General features: G+C 39.2%; 1 protein-coding gene across 1 annotated transcript; it reads left to right on the top strand.

Moving 5' to 3' along the window:
• The first annotated feature begins 3,189 nt into the window (after positions 1 to 3,189).
• On the top strand, positions 3,190 to 4,144 carry LOC103123120 (olfactory receptor 2W3-like). Its single transcript, XM_007533750.2, has one exon. The coding sequence runs from the start codon at positions 3,190 to 3,192 to the stop codon at positions 4,132 to 4,134; it is 945 nt and encodes a 314-aa protein (XP_007533812.1). The 3' UTR covers positions 4,135 to 4,144.
• The last annotated feature ends 12,500 nt before the right edge of the window (positions 4,145 to 16,644 follow it).

Raw genomic sequence — 16,644 nt, 5'->3', positions numbered from 1 at the left:
ACTCTCCAGTTACACCTGCAACCTCTCCTTACTATGAGTGAAATTTGAAGCCTACAACTAAAAATGGTGAGTATTTTTCTGTATTTATGAGCTCAATTCACATATCTAAATTTCTGTATTGGTCTGTTCAGTAAGAATCACGCACATCTCAGATCTCATTTTCACAGCCCTGTAATCTTATTATTTGTCAACCATTATTAAATCACTTTTAGAAATGATAAATGCTGTTTGAATTAAACGAAACACAAAATGGAGGTTGGGACTAGAGTTTGTCATAAGGATTTGAGGGGGTGGTAGCGCACCTGGTTGAGCGCATATATTATAATGTGTAAGGACACAGGTTCAAGTCCCTGGTCCCCACCTGTAGGGGGAAAGCTTTGTGGGTAGTGAAGCAGTGCTGCAGGTGTCTCCCTGTCTCTCTCCCTCTCTATCACCCCATTCCCTCTTGATTTCTGGCTGTCTCTATCCAATAAATAAAGATTTAAAAAAAGAAGGATTTTGGGAAAATCAGATCTGAGATTAGGTGTGATTTGGGAGTAACAGAATTGAAGAACATGTCCTCAAGTTATGGGGTAACAGGCCATATCATTTCTCAATGGGGCATATAGGAGCCTGCCAGCTACTCTGCAAATTTTATTACACTGCTAAAATGAGAATTTCAGTTTAACTTGTTATGAATTTATAACTCCATAATTCTCTTAGAAGTACTAGAAAGTACTTTGGATAAAATAAAGTTTTTAATCAAAGAACTTTCTGCCCTCAATTCTTGGACTTATGGTTTGAAGATGATAATTCCTAAAGTGGAACAAAGCATTTGGGTGGCATCCTTAATCACAAAAGGGGACCTGACCTCTTGGTCCACTATCAGCACACAACTATCTAAACACACAATTAAACAAATATATTAAGCATTACAGAGCAACAGCCCCCTTCAAAGACAAGCTGTTTCCGCAATTCCAGGTAAATTCAGGTCTGGCAAACCTGACGTCTCCTCTTCCCTCTGTGTGAGTCACCTCTATGACCATAAAGAGAAGCCATATGTCTCTAGTTTTATCTCTGCAATTTCCTTTCAGGTTTTTTTTCTGCCTTGGATCAATAAAGAGGAAATCTTCCCTCAAGTCTTAGTTACACATTCATTCTTCATCCTCTCTATTTCATAAGAGTAGATATAGTCCCCTTCCTCCTTGCTGGATACTGGTACAAGTTTACATGATCTGCAGTATAAAATGCCACGTGCAGACAGGTGACTATAAAGACATTCACATAGCCTGCAGAAGGTATCTTTCATGAAGTGTAAAATGGAGTGGTGCAGTGAGCAAGAAGATGTTGACACTGCACCAATCTGCTGGAAGCAGAGAGCGCCTGAGAAGGACCTGTACACAGAGAAGGGAAAGGGCATTCTATTCCATCCAAAGATTACATCCCCCCCACCAAAGACTGCATTTAAGGGGAGACAAATTTGAATGCTTCCCAGAACCATCAGAAAATTCACTATGTCTTAATTTAGAGTCTAATTTCCCTATGGAGATAGGAAGGACTAGCAGTAGACTGCAGACTTACCAGAAGAGGTTCTATCATCTGTACAAGAGCAGGAAAGAGGCAGCATCTTTTTGAGTTGCAGGGTATGAAAAATCACACAAGTAAGTCCTCCAAGAAAAATATCACTTTTACTTCCACATCCACATTCAAAAAATTTTCAGGAGATTGGGACTCAACTGTTATAATGAAAGCAGTGTTGTTTTTTGTTCTTGTTGTTTTTGGGTTTTGTTTCTGCCTCCAGAGTTAGCACTGGGACTCAGCACAGGCACTGTGGATCTGCCACTCCTGGTGGCCGTTTTTTTTTTTTTTTTTCCATTTTATTGGATAGGAGAGAAATTGATAGAGGAGGGAGACTTAGAGAGGGAGAGAGAAAGACAAACACCTGCAAATCTGCTTCACCACTTAAAAAGTGACCTTCCTGCAGGTAGGTAACCAACGGCTCGAACAGGTATCCTAGTGCAGGTCCTTGCATTTCATATTATGTGCACATAATTATTTCACAGAAAGTGAGCCTCTGGAGTAAACTATTAAATCTGTGTAAGCAAACATAGTTGATTTCATCTGAATATTTTGCAAAAATAACATTAATCTTAGTAAGATTAAGACCATAGTAATATTTAGTTGTCATGTCACCACAGTTTGGCAGTATTGTAAGTAACAGAAAATGATGCTAAGATTACCACCCAGTTTTCAAAATCAGCTCTGTACTCCATAAAAACTGATGTGGGCTGGATGGTGGCACACCTGGTTGCATGAACACATTACAATGTGCAAAGACCCAGGTTCAAGCCCACAGTCCCCACCTGCAGGGGGAAAACTTCGCAAGTGGTGAAGCAGTCCTGCAGGTATCTCTCTCTGTTGCTCTTATCTCCCCCTTCCTCTCAAGTTTTGGCTGTCTCTATTAAATAAAAAAAAATTCCAAAAAAAATAAAAATAAAAATTGATAATTTGCTAAACATGCATTCCTCTATTTCCTATTCAGTAAACTAAGGGTAATAAGAGGTCTAATACCACATCACCACTATTGGGGATAAATGAGTCAGTAAATGGAAAAGGCACAGAAGAAATTCTGATCCACAGAAAGTGATCCTTTTTTAAAAAAAAAATATGTATTTATTTATTCCCTTTTGTTGCTCTTGTTTTATTGTTGTAGTTATTATTGTTGTTGGATAGGACAGAGAAATGGAGAGAGGAGGGGAAGATAGAGAGGGGGAAAGACAGACACCTGCAGACCTCACCGCTTGTGAATGACTCCCCTGCAGGTGGGGAGCCGGGGGCTCGAACCGGGATCCTTACGCAGGCCCTTGTGTTTTGCGCCACCTGCATTTAACCTGCTGCACTACTGCCTGACTCCTAAAAGAGATACTTAAAAATAAATTTTGTTATCTTTATTTATTGGATAGAGACAGCCAGAAATCTAAAGGGAATGGGGTGATAGAGAGGAAGAGACAGAGAGACACCTGAAATATTGCTTCACCACTCTCAAAGCTTTTCCCCCTGCAGGTGGGGACTGGGGGTTTGAACCTGGGTCCTTGCGCATTGTCACATGTGCACTCAACCAGGTGCACCACCACCCGGTCCCCAGAAAGTGATACTTTACATCATCTGTTACCATGATCAGTCTCAATTTCCTCCTCAGATGCAGTAGGGATGGATGGAACCAATGAGAGCACCCAAGGACATTTCATCCTTTTGGGGTTTTCTGATCGCCCCCAATTGGAGAGGATTCTCTTTGTGGTCATACTGGTGGCCTATCTCCTGACCCTGGTGGGCAACACCACCATCATCCTGGTGTCCAGGCTGGACTCTCACCTCCACACTCCCATGTACTTCTTCCTCACGCACCTGTCCTTCCTGGACCTCTGCTTCACCACCACCTCCATCCCCCAGCTGCTCTATAATCTGCATGGGCCAGACAAGACCATCAGCTACACAGGCTGTGCCATCCAGCTCTGCATGTTCCTGGGACTTGGTACTGTTGAGTGTGTGCTCCTGGCTGTCATGGCGTATGATAGGTTTGTTGCAGTCTGCAAGCCCCTGCACTACATGGTGATCATGAACCCAAGGATCTGCATGGGTTTGCTGTTGTTGACTTGGGTGGTAGGGGTGGCCAACTCCTTAATCATGCCCATTGTTTCAATGCATTTGCCTCGATGTGGGCACAACAGAGTGAACCACTTTCTATGTGAAGTACCTGCTCTCATCCGGATAGCATGCATCAATACAGCTGCAGTAGAAGGTTTTGTCCTTGTCCTGGCAGTAATCATTGTGTTAATACCCCTAACATTTATCCTGATCTCCTATATCTGCATTGTGAGAGCTGTGTTACAGGTCCGCTCAGGATCAGGCTTACAAAAGGTCTTCAACACCTGTGGCTCCCACCTCACAGTGGTCTCTCTTTTCTATGGGAACATCATCTACATGTACATGCAACCAGGAAACAGCTCTTCCCAGGACCAGGGAAAGTTCCTCACCCTCTTCTATAGCATTGTGACCCCACTGCTGAACCCCCTGATTTACACCCTGAGGAACAAAGAGGTGAAAGGGGCCCTGAGAAGACTGCTGTTCCGTAACCGAGAGGGTGGAAAGGAATAAAAGTTAAAGAGATCTGTTGTAATGGCATCTGCATTAGTGGCTGCAGGTGGCATTTGGAAAGACTGAGTAAGGTCTGCTTGAACTGTGCTTCCAACGTCATCTTCCAGACTTCAATAGGTTGTATCAGTTCCAACATTAGATGTTTTGGTGATGTGACCTGACAAACATGTCATCTAAAAATCTCTCTTAACTATCTATACATTAGGTCCACAGAACAAATTGGTGTAAGTATTTTAAGCATGACCTTCCTCATATTATATTAGAGTGCCAAGTTCTGCAAGAACTATTATTCTTTGAGTTTTGTTCTTGATGTTTTCAATTCTTTAATGTTATGCTCATATCTTCATTTTCATTTGTTGTCTTATATAGTCATGTCTCATTGGATTTTCTCATTGATCTAGCAATTACTTAACAGCTTTTTGTTCATTCTCCATATTTCTCTAGCTATATCCATTATCTTCGTTTCTTAACCATCCAGTATATCCATTATTATTATGTTTTCTTTCCTAGTGAAATAGGATGGTTCTTGCAGCATTTCACCAATTTTTATATCTCATTTCATTATCTTTTTTTTACAGAATTATTTCTAGTTTTCTAATTACAAGAGCACTGATTTTAAACTTCATTTAGGTTCATTCCATTGCAATAGATTTATACATTATTATTTTTGAAAAATTAACTCTTGTTTGTTGCTAATTGTATGCTGTAAACCTGTAAGATTATAATATATAGTCCCACACCACACCCGCCGCCAGTGTTTTATATCCCCACCCTCCCACCTTGCAAAGATAGCCACCATAGTTCTCACAAGTCTTACAGTTTGCTTGCTTCCATTTTATTTGTTTATTTACAAATTCATGTTGATCAGATCTCTAGATTCTACATATGAGTAAGACCATCTAGTAGTTGTCTTTCATCTCTACATATTTCACGAAGCATAATCACCTCCAGTTCCATCCATTTTGTCCCAAATGATACAATATCATCTTTTTATTGCAGAGTAATATTCCATGGAATATATATCCCATAACTTCTTTACCCAATTATCTGTTGATGGACATTTAGGTTGCTTCCGTACTTTGGCAACTGTGAATAATGCATCTATGTACATAGATGTGCATATGTCCCTTCAAATTAGTGCTTGAGTGTCCACTGGATAAATGCCTAAGGGTGATATTACTGGGTTTGCTTCTGATGTGTAGAAGCTTTTTAGTTGCATGAAATCCCATTTATTTGCTTTTGTTTCATTTCCTATTCCCAGAGGCTTAAGTCCCCCAATACATCTTTGATGTGAAGATCCTGCAGAGTTCCACTGACATTCTCTCCTATACATTTTAGTGTTTCTGGTCTAATATCAAGATCTTTAATTCGGTTTGATTTGACACTGGTGTATGATCTAAGGTCTAGTTCCATTTTTCTAAATGTGGCTGCCCAATTTTCCCAATACAATCTGCTGAAGAGACATTCTTTTTTATTTTTTAATCTTTTAATCTTTATTTATTTGATAGAGACAGCCAGAAGTTGAGAGGAAGGGGGAGACAGAGAGAGAAGGAGACAGAGATAGCTGCAGCACTGCTTCACCACTTGTGAAGTTTTACAGATGGGGACCAGGGGCTTGAGCCTGGGTTTCTGCACATTGTAACATGTGTGCTCAACCAAGTGCTCCTCCAATCAGTCCCCTGATATCTTGTCTGAAGGCAGTGGTGAGAACCTCAAGAACTACACTGAATAACAGTGGAGATAGTTGGCATCTTTGTCTGGTTCCCAATTTTAGGTCAGCTTTTCTCCAGTGAAAATGATGTTATCTGTGGGTTTGTCATAAATGGTCTTCATTATGTTGAGGAATTATACTTCTATTTCCAGTTTCTAGAGGGTCTTTATCATAAATGGGTGTTAAATCTGGTCAATTGCTGTTTCAGCATAAGTTGATATGTCCATGTGATTTTTAACTTTATTTTTGTTGATATGATCAATAACAGTTATTGACTTTGGATGTTGAGCCACCCCTATTTACCAAGAATAAGTCACACTTGGTCTTGGTGAATTATTCTCTTGAGATGTTGTTGAATTTGAGTTGGTAAGATCTTGTTCAGGATCTTTGCATCAATGCTCATCAGGTATATAGGTCTACAGTTTACTTTTCTGGTGGAGTCTCTTCCTGTTTGGGTATCAAAGTGATGTTCACTTCATAGAACTCTCCACAACTCTTGAACTATAAGGAAGTCTGTCGTATCCTGAATCTGTTTGTTTCAAATGGATAGCTTCAACCTCCTATTTGTTATCATTATTTTTATTTCTGTGCTCATGTAACTGCTTTTCTAATGTTTTTTTAATTTCTATATTGGGGAATTAATGTTTTACAGTAATTACAAAATTTGTACATGCATAATATTTCCCAGTTTTCCATAAAACAATACAACCCCCACTAGGCCCTCTGTCATCCTTTTTGGACCTGTACTCTCCCCCACTTTTTACTTCAGTGCAATACGCCAAAGCTTTTCTAAATTTTTATAATTCTCTTTAAATTTCATTATGATATTTACTTTAAATTCTCTATATGTAGGTCACAATATTTATTTAAGATTATTTTATGGAGAACTGCTGTACAGTTCCCTCTATACATTGTCATGTTCCCTTGAAATTTCAAGTTATCTGGTAGTATTTTCTTCTGTCATTTTACTATTCTACAATATTTTAAATTAATGCTTGTATGTTGTCTAAAATATACACCATCAAGTTAGTGCTTAGCTTCTAATCATTTTTCTCCAACAAGAAGTTAAACAGGTTTATTGTTTGTTGTTTTCTTATTGGTGTCTGAGGCCTTTGAATATAGTGGTCAAGTTGCAACTGTATCAATAAAAAAAGTGAGAGACACTGAAAAGGGTAGTTGTTGCTTATTCTGGGCAAGGAGACACTCACAAGTATGGGCCCACTGCTAGTTCTTTGAGGTCCCAAATATGAAATTCAGTTCTATAACTGTTTTTTCTTTTTGCCACTAGAGTTTTATCACTGAATAATTCCACAACTCCTGGCAGTTGCTAATTCTTTTTTGTTGTTGTTGTTGTTACTGAGCGTGAAAGACAAATAGCTGAAGAAAGCTGAAGAGAGATACAGAGAGGGAGAAGGAGAGACCCCCAAAGCACTACTCCAATAATGGTGAAGCTCCCCCCACCCCAGCCCCCAGAACTTGAACTTGAACCTGGGTTATCAGGCTTGGTAACACATACATTATATTGGATATATAACCACCTGGGCAATATCTGCTTTCAGTATAAAGTGGATGCTAGTATAAATCTATAGGGGAAGAGAAAAATATAATACATAATACATAATGCTAACTTATTTTCAACTTCCTTGAGTCCTGGCTCTACTTCCCAAATCAGGGTCTGTGGTTGGACTAACAGCCTGCCATTTATGTTCCCTCTCTCCCATCAGACCACTGCCTCCACACAAACCTTTGTCCCATTCTCTGCCACACAACGCAGAAGGGTTCGAGCCCCTGGTCCCCACCTTTAGGGGAAAGCTTCACAAGTGGTGAAGCAGGGTTGCAGGTATCTCTATGTCTCTCTCCTTCTCTATCATGCCCTCCCCTCTCAATTTCTGGTTGTATCTATCCAATAAATAATAAAATATAATAAATTAAAAAATAAAGAAATACACTTTAAAAAAAATTGGTCTTTATTGCTTTAGGAGCCCTTATTCTTCTGAGCTGCCCAGTGCAGACACAGCCTCTCCATGCAGCATCCCAGGTCTGCTTTACTCCTTCATGTCCCTGCTACCACACATCTCTGTAACATATTAGGTTATTTCCTGGGTCAGGTCACAATAAAGATGGAAAAAATAATAAAAAGTGGCTAAAATGTCAGACCCCAACAATAAATTTTAGTATTTACTTCTCTCTTTTAAATTGTATAGGACAAAGAGAAGTTGAGATGGAAGGGGAGATAGAAAGAAAGAGAGATAGAGAATCATAAAGAGAGACACAAATCATAAAGCTTTCCCTCTGTAGGTCAGGACCTGGGGCTTGAACTCAAGTACGTTCACATAGTAACATGTGTGCTCAATGAGGTATGCCACTACCAGGCTTCAAATTTTAATACTTATAAAGCTCTAACTCTCAGTGCTATGTTTGCAGTTTAGTAGAATATTGAATAACTTACTCACATAATTAATGTCATCATTTTTACCACCCACAAAACATGAGACTGATTTGTCAGGTGAACTGACTGATAATTAGCTTATTATTCAGACATTTTATGAGACAATGAATATAAGAAACCATGAGGAGTGTAATCTGTGGACGGACACAGGAAATACTTCCATTCACAGGAAGAACAACAAGGTAAATTTAGAATGGTGATTTAGACACAGTGGCCCAAAGGACAGAGAAACTGGCAAATGGGGGATTTATTAAACCTGTCTGCTTTCAGAAACTGACCCCTCTGTGTACAATGTGTGTTTCTATGGCACCATGGATCTGATCCTCTAGCAAGGAGGGAGCAGCAAGGAAGGAGGTGGTCTTCACAGACCTGCTCTACAATTTCAAAAGTTCTGCACAATGATTATATGAACTATTCTCTCTGCTCCCTAATTCTGTAAGTGGTCTCAAAAGCATTCAAATAATCATCATGATAAATTTCCCACCCAATAAATTCCAACAATTACTATTTTACTCTAATGTTATTTCTGATTATAAGAACTTGAATATATCAACATCACTATGATTATTTCTAAAAATCAAATCAATTCAAATTCATATTTGTCTCTATGACTGTGATAAAATTATTTATACTTCTTTTTTATTTTTTATAAAAAGGAAATATTGACAAAACCATAGGATAAGAGGGGTACAACTCCACACAGTTCCCACAAACAGAACTCCATATCCTATCCCCTCCCCTGATAGCTTTCCTTTTCTTTATCTCTCTGGGAGTATGGACCCAGGGTGAATATGGGATGCAGAAGTTGGAAGGTCTGGCTTTTGTAATTGCTTCCCCGCTGAACATGGGCATTGACAGATCAATCCGTACTCCCAGCCTGTCTCTCTCTTTCCCTAGTGGGGCAGGGCTCTGGGGATGTGGGGCTCCAGGACACATTGGTGGGATTCTCTGTACAGGGAAATCTAGTTGGCATCATGTTAGCATCTGGAACCTGGTGGCTGAAAAGAAAGTTAACATATAAAGCCAAACAAGTTATTGACTAATCATGAACCTAAAGGTTAGAATAGTGAAGATTAAGAATTGGGGGTGGGGGTCTCCATTTTGTAGATACCTAGTAGGCATATTTTAATTATATTCCAAAGGGCCTATGACTACACTAGTTGTTGTTTTTTATTTATTTGTTTTTCCCCTGAGCCTGAAATCTGATATGCAGGTAGATCCAAATTACTGCCTGGGGAGATGATGTCATGGCTGGAAAAATGACCAGAAAGCTGGATCAGGGAAGAGAGTCACTCCCTAATATGGGAAATATTATGGTGTATAAATATTGTTGACTGTAAACCCCAATGATTTGATCTGATCTGGGGCCCATAATCAGCTCAAGAGCCTATGTGATCTCTGCATCCCTTTGGATCTGAGCTCACATTCTGTAGTCATGAGTAGGAACATTCCGAGGTCAAGCTGCCCCAATTTCAGGACCCATCTTCCTTGCATGGAACATAGAGTATGTTGTCCAACCTTCCTTCAGAGGATGGAACATTCTCTACCACTGTTGATCCAAATTGAGGGCAAGGTCCTATGGGGAACCTCAAAGGGGGTCTATTGTATTGTTACTGATAGAGATGATAATATACTGGTAATATTGGGAGAGGAATTAATTGGAGGTCTAGGGCCCCAGCTGATAGGGTGGCCTGATAGTGACTAAAGAGTCATTCTTAAAGTATGCCAGTCTCTTGCCCTTACTCAGCTTTGCAGTCCTTGCTTTGATAAGGTTAGCTTTGCAGTGAATGAGGGAAGTGTAATAGGAAGTAGGTGAGGAATGTATCTAAGTCTAAGAAGACACTATTTCATTAGGAACTGTATACTGACTCACTGCAGACTATTGTGTACTTTTGCTTTCAGGTATATATTTTGCCCTAATCTATGGATACATGTGAACATATGATCTATCTCATGGGACCCAGTCTATATCTAGGTTTTGGGACTTTGTTAGGAAGTGAACCACCTGAAATGGAATTAGAGAAACCTATGAAAGGAAAGGTCTCACCCCAGTAATGAAGCTGAAGGGTTGACATTCCACACCTGATGTCTCTGGACACAGTCTGCAGTGAAGCATGCTGAGATGGTACTCATTGCATTGACTAGGCTGGGGTCAGCAGATGCAATATAATTTGGTATGAATTGAGAGAAGCATGCAGGAAAGTGAGTCCCACCCTAGAGTTTCCAGAACTGGGGGAAATATAGGCTCTATAGAAGAAGTGGGAGGTTCCTGTTGTCTTAGAGTTTAAGAAGGCAATAGATAGTTATTGCTATAATCACATTATTTGGTAATTAGGTTAACTTTTAAAAATCCCTTTGTTAAGATTTACTGTGTTGGCAGGAGTAGATAGCATAATGGTCATGAAAAGTGACTCTCATGCATAGGGGAAAATTAATTGAATGTCTCAAACTTTTTAAATCACAGACTGAGTCTTTTAAATACACAGGCTGAGTCTTTGATATGTTGACACTTAAAGCTTAGACCAGAGAGAACAGAAGCAACCGGTGGCACAGCTATATACAAATAATGTCAAAGGACATAAATTATGGTGATGTTGTGTATGATACAACAAATCCTAACAAAGGGATATTTCAAAGTTAACCCAATTGCTGAATAATGTGATTATAGCAATAGCTGTCTATTGTCTTCTTAACTCTAAGATAGCAGGAATCTCCCACTTCCTCTACAGAGCATATATTTCCCCCAGTCCTGGAACCTCTAGGGTGGGGCTGACTTTGTTATATGCTTCTCTCAATTCATACCAATTGATATTGCATCCAGCGATCCCAACCTAATCATAGCAATGAGTACCACCTTAGCAGCTTCACTTTGAACGGAGTCCAGAGTATGGATCTACCTGTCAATGCCCATGATTAGCAGGGAAGCAATTACAGAACCCAGACCTTCAACCTTCTGCATCCCACAATGACCTTGGGTCCATACTCCCAGAGGGATAAAGAATAGGAAAGCTATCAGGGTAGGAGATGGGATACAGAGTTCTGGTGGTGGGAATTGTGTGGAGTTGTACTCCTCTTATCCTATGGTTTTGTCAGTGTTTCCTTTTAATAAATAAAAAAAAAAAATTTTAAGTGACTCTCATGCCTGAGGCTCCCAAGTCCCAGGTTCAATCCCCTGCACCACCATAAGTCAGAGCTAAGCAGTGCTCTGATAATAGAAAAAAAAAAAAAAAAAAAAAGATCTGTAGGATTTACTGTATCGTACACAACGTCACCATAATTTATGTCCTTTGACATTATTTGTATCTAGCTGTGCCACTGTTTGCTTCTTTTCTCCTTGGTCTAAGCTTTTTTTTTTTTTTTTTTTTTTTTGCCTCCAGAGTTATTGCTAGGGCTCAGTGCCTGCACTATGAATCCACTGCTCCTAGAGGCCATTTTTTCCTTTTTGTTGCCCTTGTTGTTGTAGCCTAGTTGTGGTTATTATTGTTATTGTTGATATCATTGTTGGACAGGACAGAGAGAAATGGAGAGAGGGGGGAAGACAGAGAGGGGGAGAGAAAGATAGATACCTGCAGACCTGCCTCACCACCGGTGAAGCGAGTCCCCCACAGGTGTGGAGCCAGTGCCTTGAACTGGGATCCTTACACAGGTCCCTGCACTTGGCACCACATGTGCTTAACCTGCTGTGCTACTGCCCGACTCCCGGTCTAAGCTTTTAAGGAGTCAACATTTCAAAGACTCATCCTATGATCTGTGCATTAAGAAGTTTGAGACATACAATCAATTTTCCCCTCTCATATTAATTAAATAGTGATTTATAGGACTACAAATTAATAGGAATGTACATAAATACCATTCCCACCACCAAAAGACTGTGTCCGATCCCATCCCCCACCCCACCCCAGTGAAGCCGAACTTCTGGCCTTGCCCTCAACCCAGAGGTTTTTACTTTGGTGCCCTACTCCAAATTCAGTCAAAACCTGCTTTGAGTTATCCTTTCTGTTTATCTTTCTCAACTTCTGTTTATGAGTGGGATCATCCCATACTTGTCTTTGTCTTTCTGACTTAGCTCACTTAAAATATAATTCCTTCTAGCTCCGTCCAGATGGGCCAGAGAAGGTGGGTTCATTGTTTTCATAGCTGTGTAGTATTCCACTGTGTATATATACCACAGGTTTCTCAGCCACTCATCTGTTGTTGGGCACCTGAGTTGCTTCCAGGTTTTATCTATTATGAATTGTGCTGCTATGAACATAGGTGCACACATATCTTTTTGGTTGGACATTATGGAGTTCTTGGGGTATATCCCTAGGAGAATTATTGGGTCATATGGAAGGTCCATGTCTAGCCTTGTGAGAGTTCTCCAGACTGCTCTCCACAGAGGTTGGACCAATTTACATTCCCACCAGCAGTGCAGAAGGGTTCCTTTGTCCCCACAGCCTCTCCAGCATTTGTTGCTGCTGTCCTTTTTGATGTATGCCATTCTCACAGGAGTGAGGTGGTAGCTCAATGTTGTCTTAATTTGCATTTCTCTGACAATCAGTGACCTGGAGCAATTTTTCATATGTTTGTTAACCTTTTGGATCTCTTCAATAATGAATGTTCTGTTCATATCATCTGCCCATTTTTGGATGGGTTCATTTGCTTTTTTGGTGCTAAGTTTTCTGAGTTCTTTGTATATTTTGGTTATTAGTCTCTTGTCTAATGTATGGCATGTGAAGATCTTCTCCCATTCTGTGAGGGGTCTCTTTGTCTGATAGTTTCTTTGGCTGTGAGAAGCTTTTCAATTTGATGTAGTCCCATTGGTTTGTTTCTGCTTTAGTCTTCCTTGCAGGTGGGTTTGTTTCATCAAAGATGTCCTTGAGATTTAGGTGGGAAAGTGTTCCACCAATGTTTTCCTTTAAGTTTTTGATAGTTTCTGGTCTAACATCCATGTCCTTGATCCATTTGGAGTTGACTTTTGTTTCTGTTGAGATAAAATTATTTTATACAAACAGAATATTAAATCAAGGTGGTCAACACTATGTCAATTTTCAGCCACTAGTTTGTGAAACTAAAATAAAATGTATACTGATATTTTCATTTCAGATATAAAAAGAAAAATGTTTCACCTTATTAGTTGAATAAATTAACAATTTATTTGTCAATACACTCACTATAAAATTTCCAATTACCTAGAAAAATGTTTTTTTCTCATACTTAAAATGCATACTGAAAAGGAGTTTGTTGAATATAATTTTCCACTATTTCAGAAAATCTGATAATAAAGAGCATGATCCATTCATGAGGATGAGAATGATCATTTCACAAATGTAGTTGTACACATCATAATTTTTAGAAATAAAGCAAAGTGAAGATGACACATAGTGGATTTACTGAGCAACTGGAAATGTGCTCCCAATTGTAATTCCATTAGGTAATAAATTATGTTTATATCAAGGGACAAATTCTCATGGCTCTCATTTTCTGTCTGGACTCTATGAGAAGTTATAGAGTTTGAGGTGGTGCCTGTAGGTAACATACTCTCGAGTGTTTGTATAATGGTCCCTTAGGGTTCAGAGGTGCCTCAGAATATAGAGTTTTGATAGATTTAAAGAATTAAAGAGACACTCTCCAATCTTTGCTCAGGCTACTTGCACCATAGTGTCATTTTCGTAGCCTCCCTCAATGTATATTATTGTTGTACATTGTGTTAAAGAAGTGCTAAAGGAGAAGTATCTTCATCTGCTCCCATGTCTCTTCCTTCACCTGTCCAGTACACCTCCATGAGTTCAGAAGGGACTGCACAGTCTCTCAGAGGTCTTCCAACCACTTTTCCACCATCTCACTCCTGAATGAGACCTGGCAGCATGCAAGTGAAAATGGTGAGTAGATGTCTGAATTCAGGAACTCAACTTTTATATGTCTTAGTGTGGTGGCATAGTGAATGAAAAGTTACATGGGATGCCTTAAAGAAATAGAAAACAATAGTCTCCTTGCTCTTAAGACACACCAACACAATTGTACACACATATATCACAATTTATGTTAATTGACTAAAACAAACTTATGCATAAAACTTTTTTTACTAGAACCAGAACTTTTTTTACTAGTACTAGAACTTATGTGATAAATAAAATGAGACTTAAGTGCACTGAGGTATGAAGAATACCAGCCAATTTTCATATCATTATAAATCAATAAGAAATTGAGAAGTTCTAAGACAAAATGTTAAAGGATGTTATATAAAAGTGTTGAAGAGACAAAGCAGGAAGAGAGACAAAAGTGCTTTTGTTGCTGCTGTGACTGGAATTTATAAGAAAGATTTTCAGGCAGACATGGGAAGGTGAAATCTAAGCTAAGAATCATTTTGGAAGAACAGCATTGAAAGGGTGTTTTCAGCTCATAGAAGAGAAAGGACATGTCAGTTCTGCAACATGGAAATCTGATCCTGCCCCATGCTTTGAAATTTTCCATGACATTAATGAGCATTTTTCATAACAGACAAACTTTTGTCAATTTATAACCCCACAATTTCCCAGGACGCAGGTAATTTTGAAATAAACTAAAATCTTCAAAGAACTACCATCCCTTTAGAACTTCACAATTCAGTTTTTGGGACTCATAGCTTGAGGGTGGTCATTCTGTGCCATCAGTCATTGGTTTTGTCCCAGATCTCCCTGAGCCACTTCCCTCAGGCATGAAGAGAACTCAGGCATTCCTGGGTTAGCTCCTGAAATGATCTTTCAAGTATTTCTGGCTGTGAGCAATAAAGGGAAACTCTTCCTAAAAGTAGTGAAATCTTGGTCTGCATGTTTATCCTTGGTCCCTCTGCTGGGAGAGTATGAAGGTGCATATTGCCTATCTCCTCCTCACCAAGAAAAATGGTTAAAAACTCCCATTACAGGGGTTTGGGCTGCTAACACACTGGGTTAAACATACATAGTACGAAGCATGAGGGTCCTGGTTCAAGCCCCTTAAAGCCCACCTGCAAGGGGGTTGCTTCACTAGCGGTGAAGCAGATCTGTAGGTGTCTTCCTGTCCCCCTCTCTATCTTCCCCTCCCCTCTCAATTTCTGTCCTATCAATTAAAAAAAAACATTACCTTCAGTACAAGGAGCAGTACAGGACAGAGATGCATAAATTCACAGTAACAATGACACAAGGTACTTATAAACTGGGGTGGGGAGTTAAGGGAAACAAACTATTAATACTGTACCCATAAAGTTAGAAGGACCTCTACTCAGAGAGAAGGAAACTAGCTCTGTCCTTCCCAAAGTTTACATTTCAGGAGAGAAAATATCAGAACCCTCCCAGAAACCTCAGAAAGTGCAGGCACTATGTGATAGCCCAGCCTCTTCATAGATGCAGGGTGGGCTAGCAACAGGCTGTGAACTCTCCTCTAGACTCTTAAAACAAGAGCAAGTTCTGTCTATTCAGAAGCAGCATCTTGGTAAAGAACTGCAGGATAAGAGACATCAGCATTCATGGTCTCTTGTACCTGCAAACCCTCCAGGAAGAAGTCACTCTTACTTTTGCATCTAAGATCAGAAAATGTTCAGGAGACTAACACTCAAGTTTGATTTTGAAACAAAACTTACGCCCTTTAACTACTGTCCACATATTTTTCAGGTCCTTATTTTCTATTAGTGAAAAGGATATTTTGAAAAATCAAAACAAATCAGATTATCGTGCAGGCTCACCCAGCTGACTGCATACATTAATTACTATGTGCAAAGACCCTTTCAAGCCCTTTGTCTCCACCTGCAGAAGGGAAGCTTCACAAGCAGTGAAGCACTGCTGCAGGTGTCCCTCTTTCCCTCCCCCTTCCTATATCCCCCTTTCTTCTTGATTTCTGTCTCTATGCAATAAAATTAAAAAAACTATCTTTTAAAATAAAATATAAAAATCAGATCTTATATAGAAATACACTAAATATACAAAATTTTTATTTTATAATAAATCATGATTTAAGTTTTACTTAAATAACTTAATAACTGAATCATGTAAGAATGTAAAATGTCCTTTAAAATCCATCTCATTCTCTAGAATTAATTCTCCCCAACAATTTAGAATGGTTGAGGATATTGTTTCTCACATAGTGAGAGTGTGCCCAGAACAATGAAATTAGACCACATAAACTCGCTGTACATTATATTTTGTATTTATTTTTTCTGATTTTTCACTCACATTTTCTAAAATTAATATTATTTTAGAAAATTTTCTAACTGAAGTTACATAACAGTACTTACACCAATTTAGTGAATGTGTATTATATAATGCTATCACTTATTAAGTTATTTGTATGACCATGCTTCTGAATTAGAACCCTTGAGAGTGAGGCTGCACTGTCATACATGACCCTGATATGAGGC

Source organism: Erinaceus europaeus, chromosome 9 (genome assembly GCF_950295315.1).
Source record: "Erinaceus europaeus chromosome 9, mEriEur2.1, whole genome shotgun sequence".
NCBI classification, from domain to species: Eukaryota; Metazoa; Chordata; class Mammalia; order Eulipotyphla; family Erinaceidae; genus Erinaceus; species Erinaceus europaeus.
Note: the sequence above shows the minus strand (reverse complement) of the source record. Positions and strands in the feature narration are given on the sequence as shown.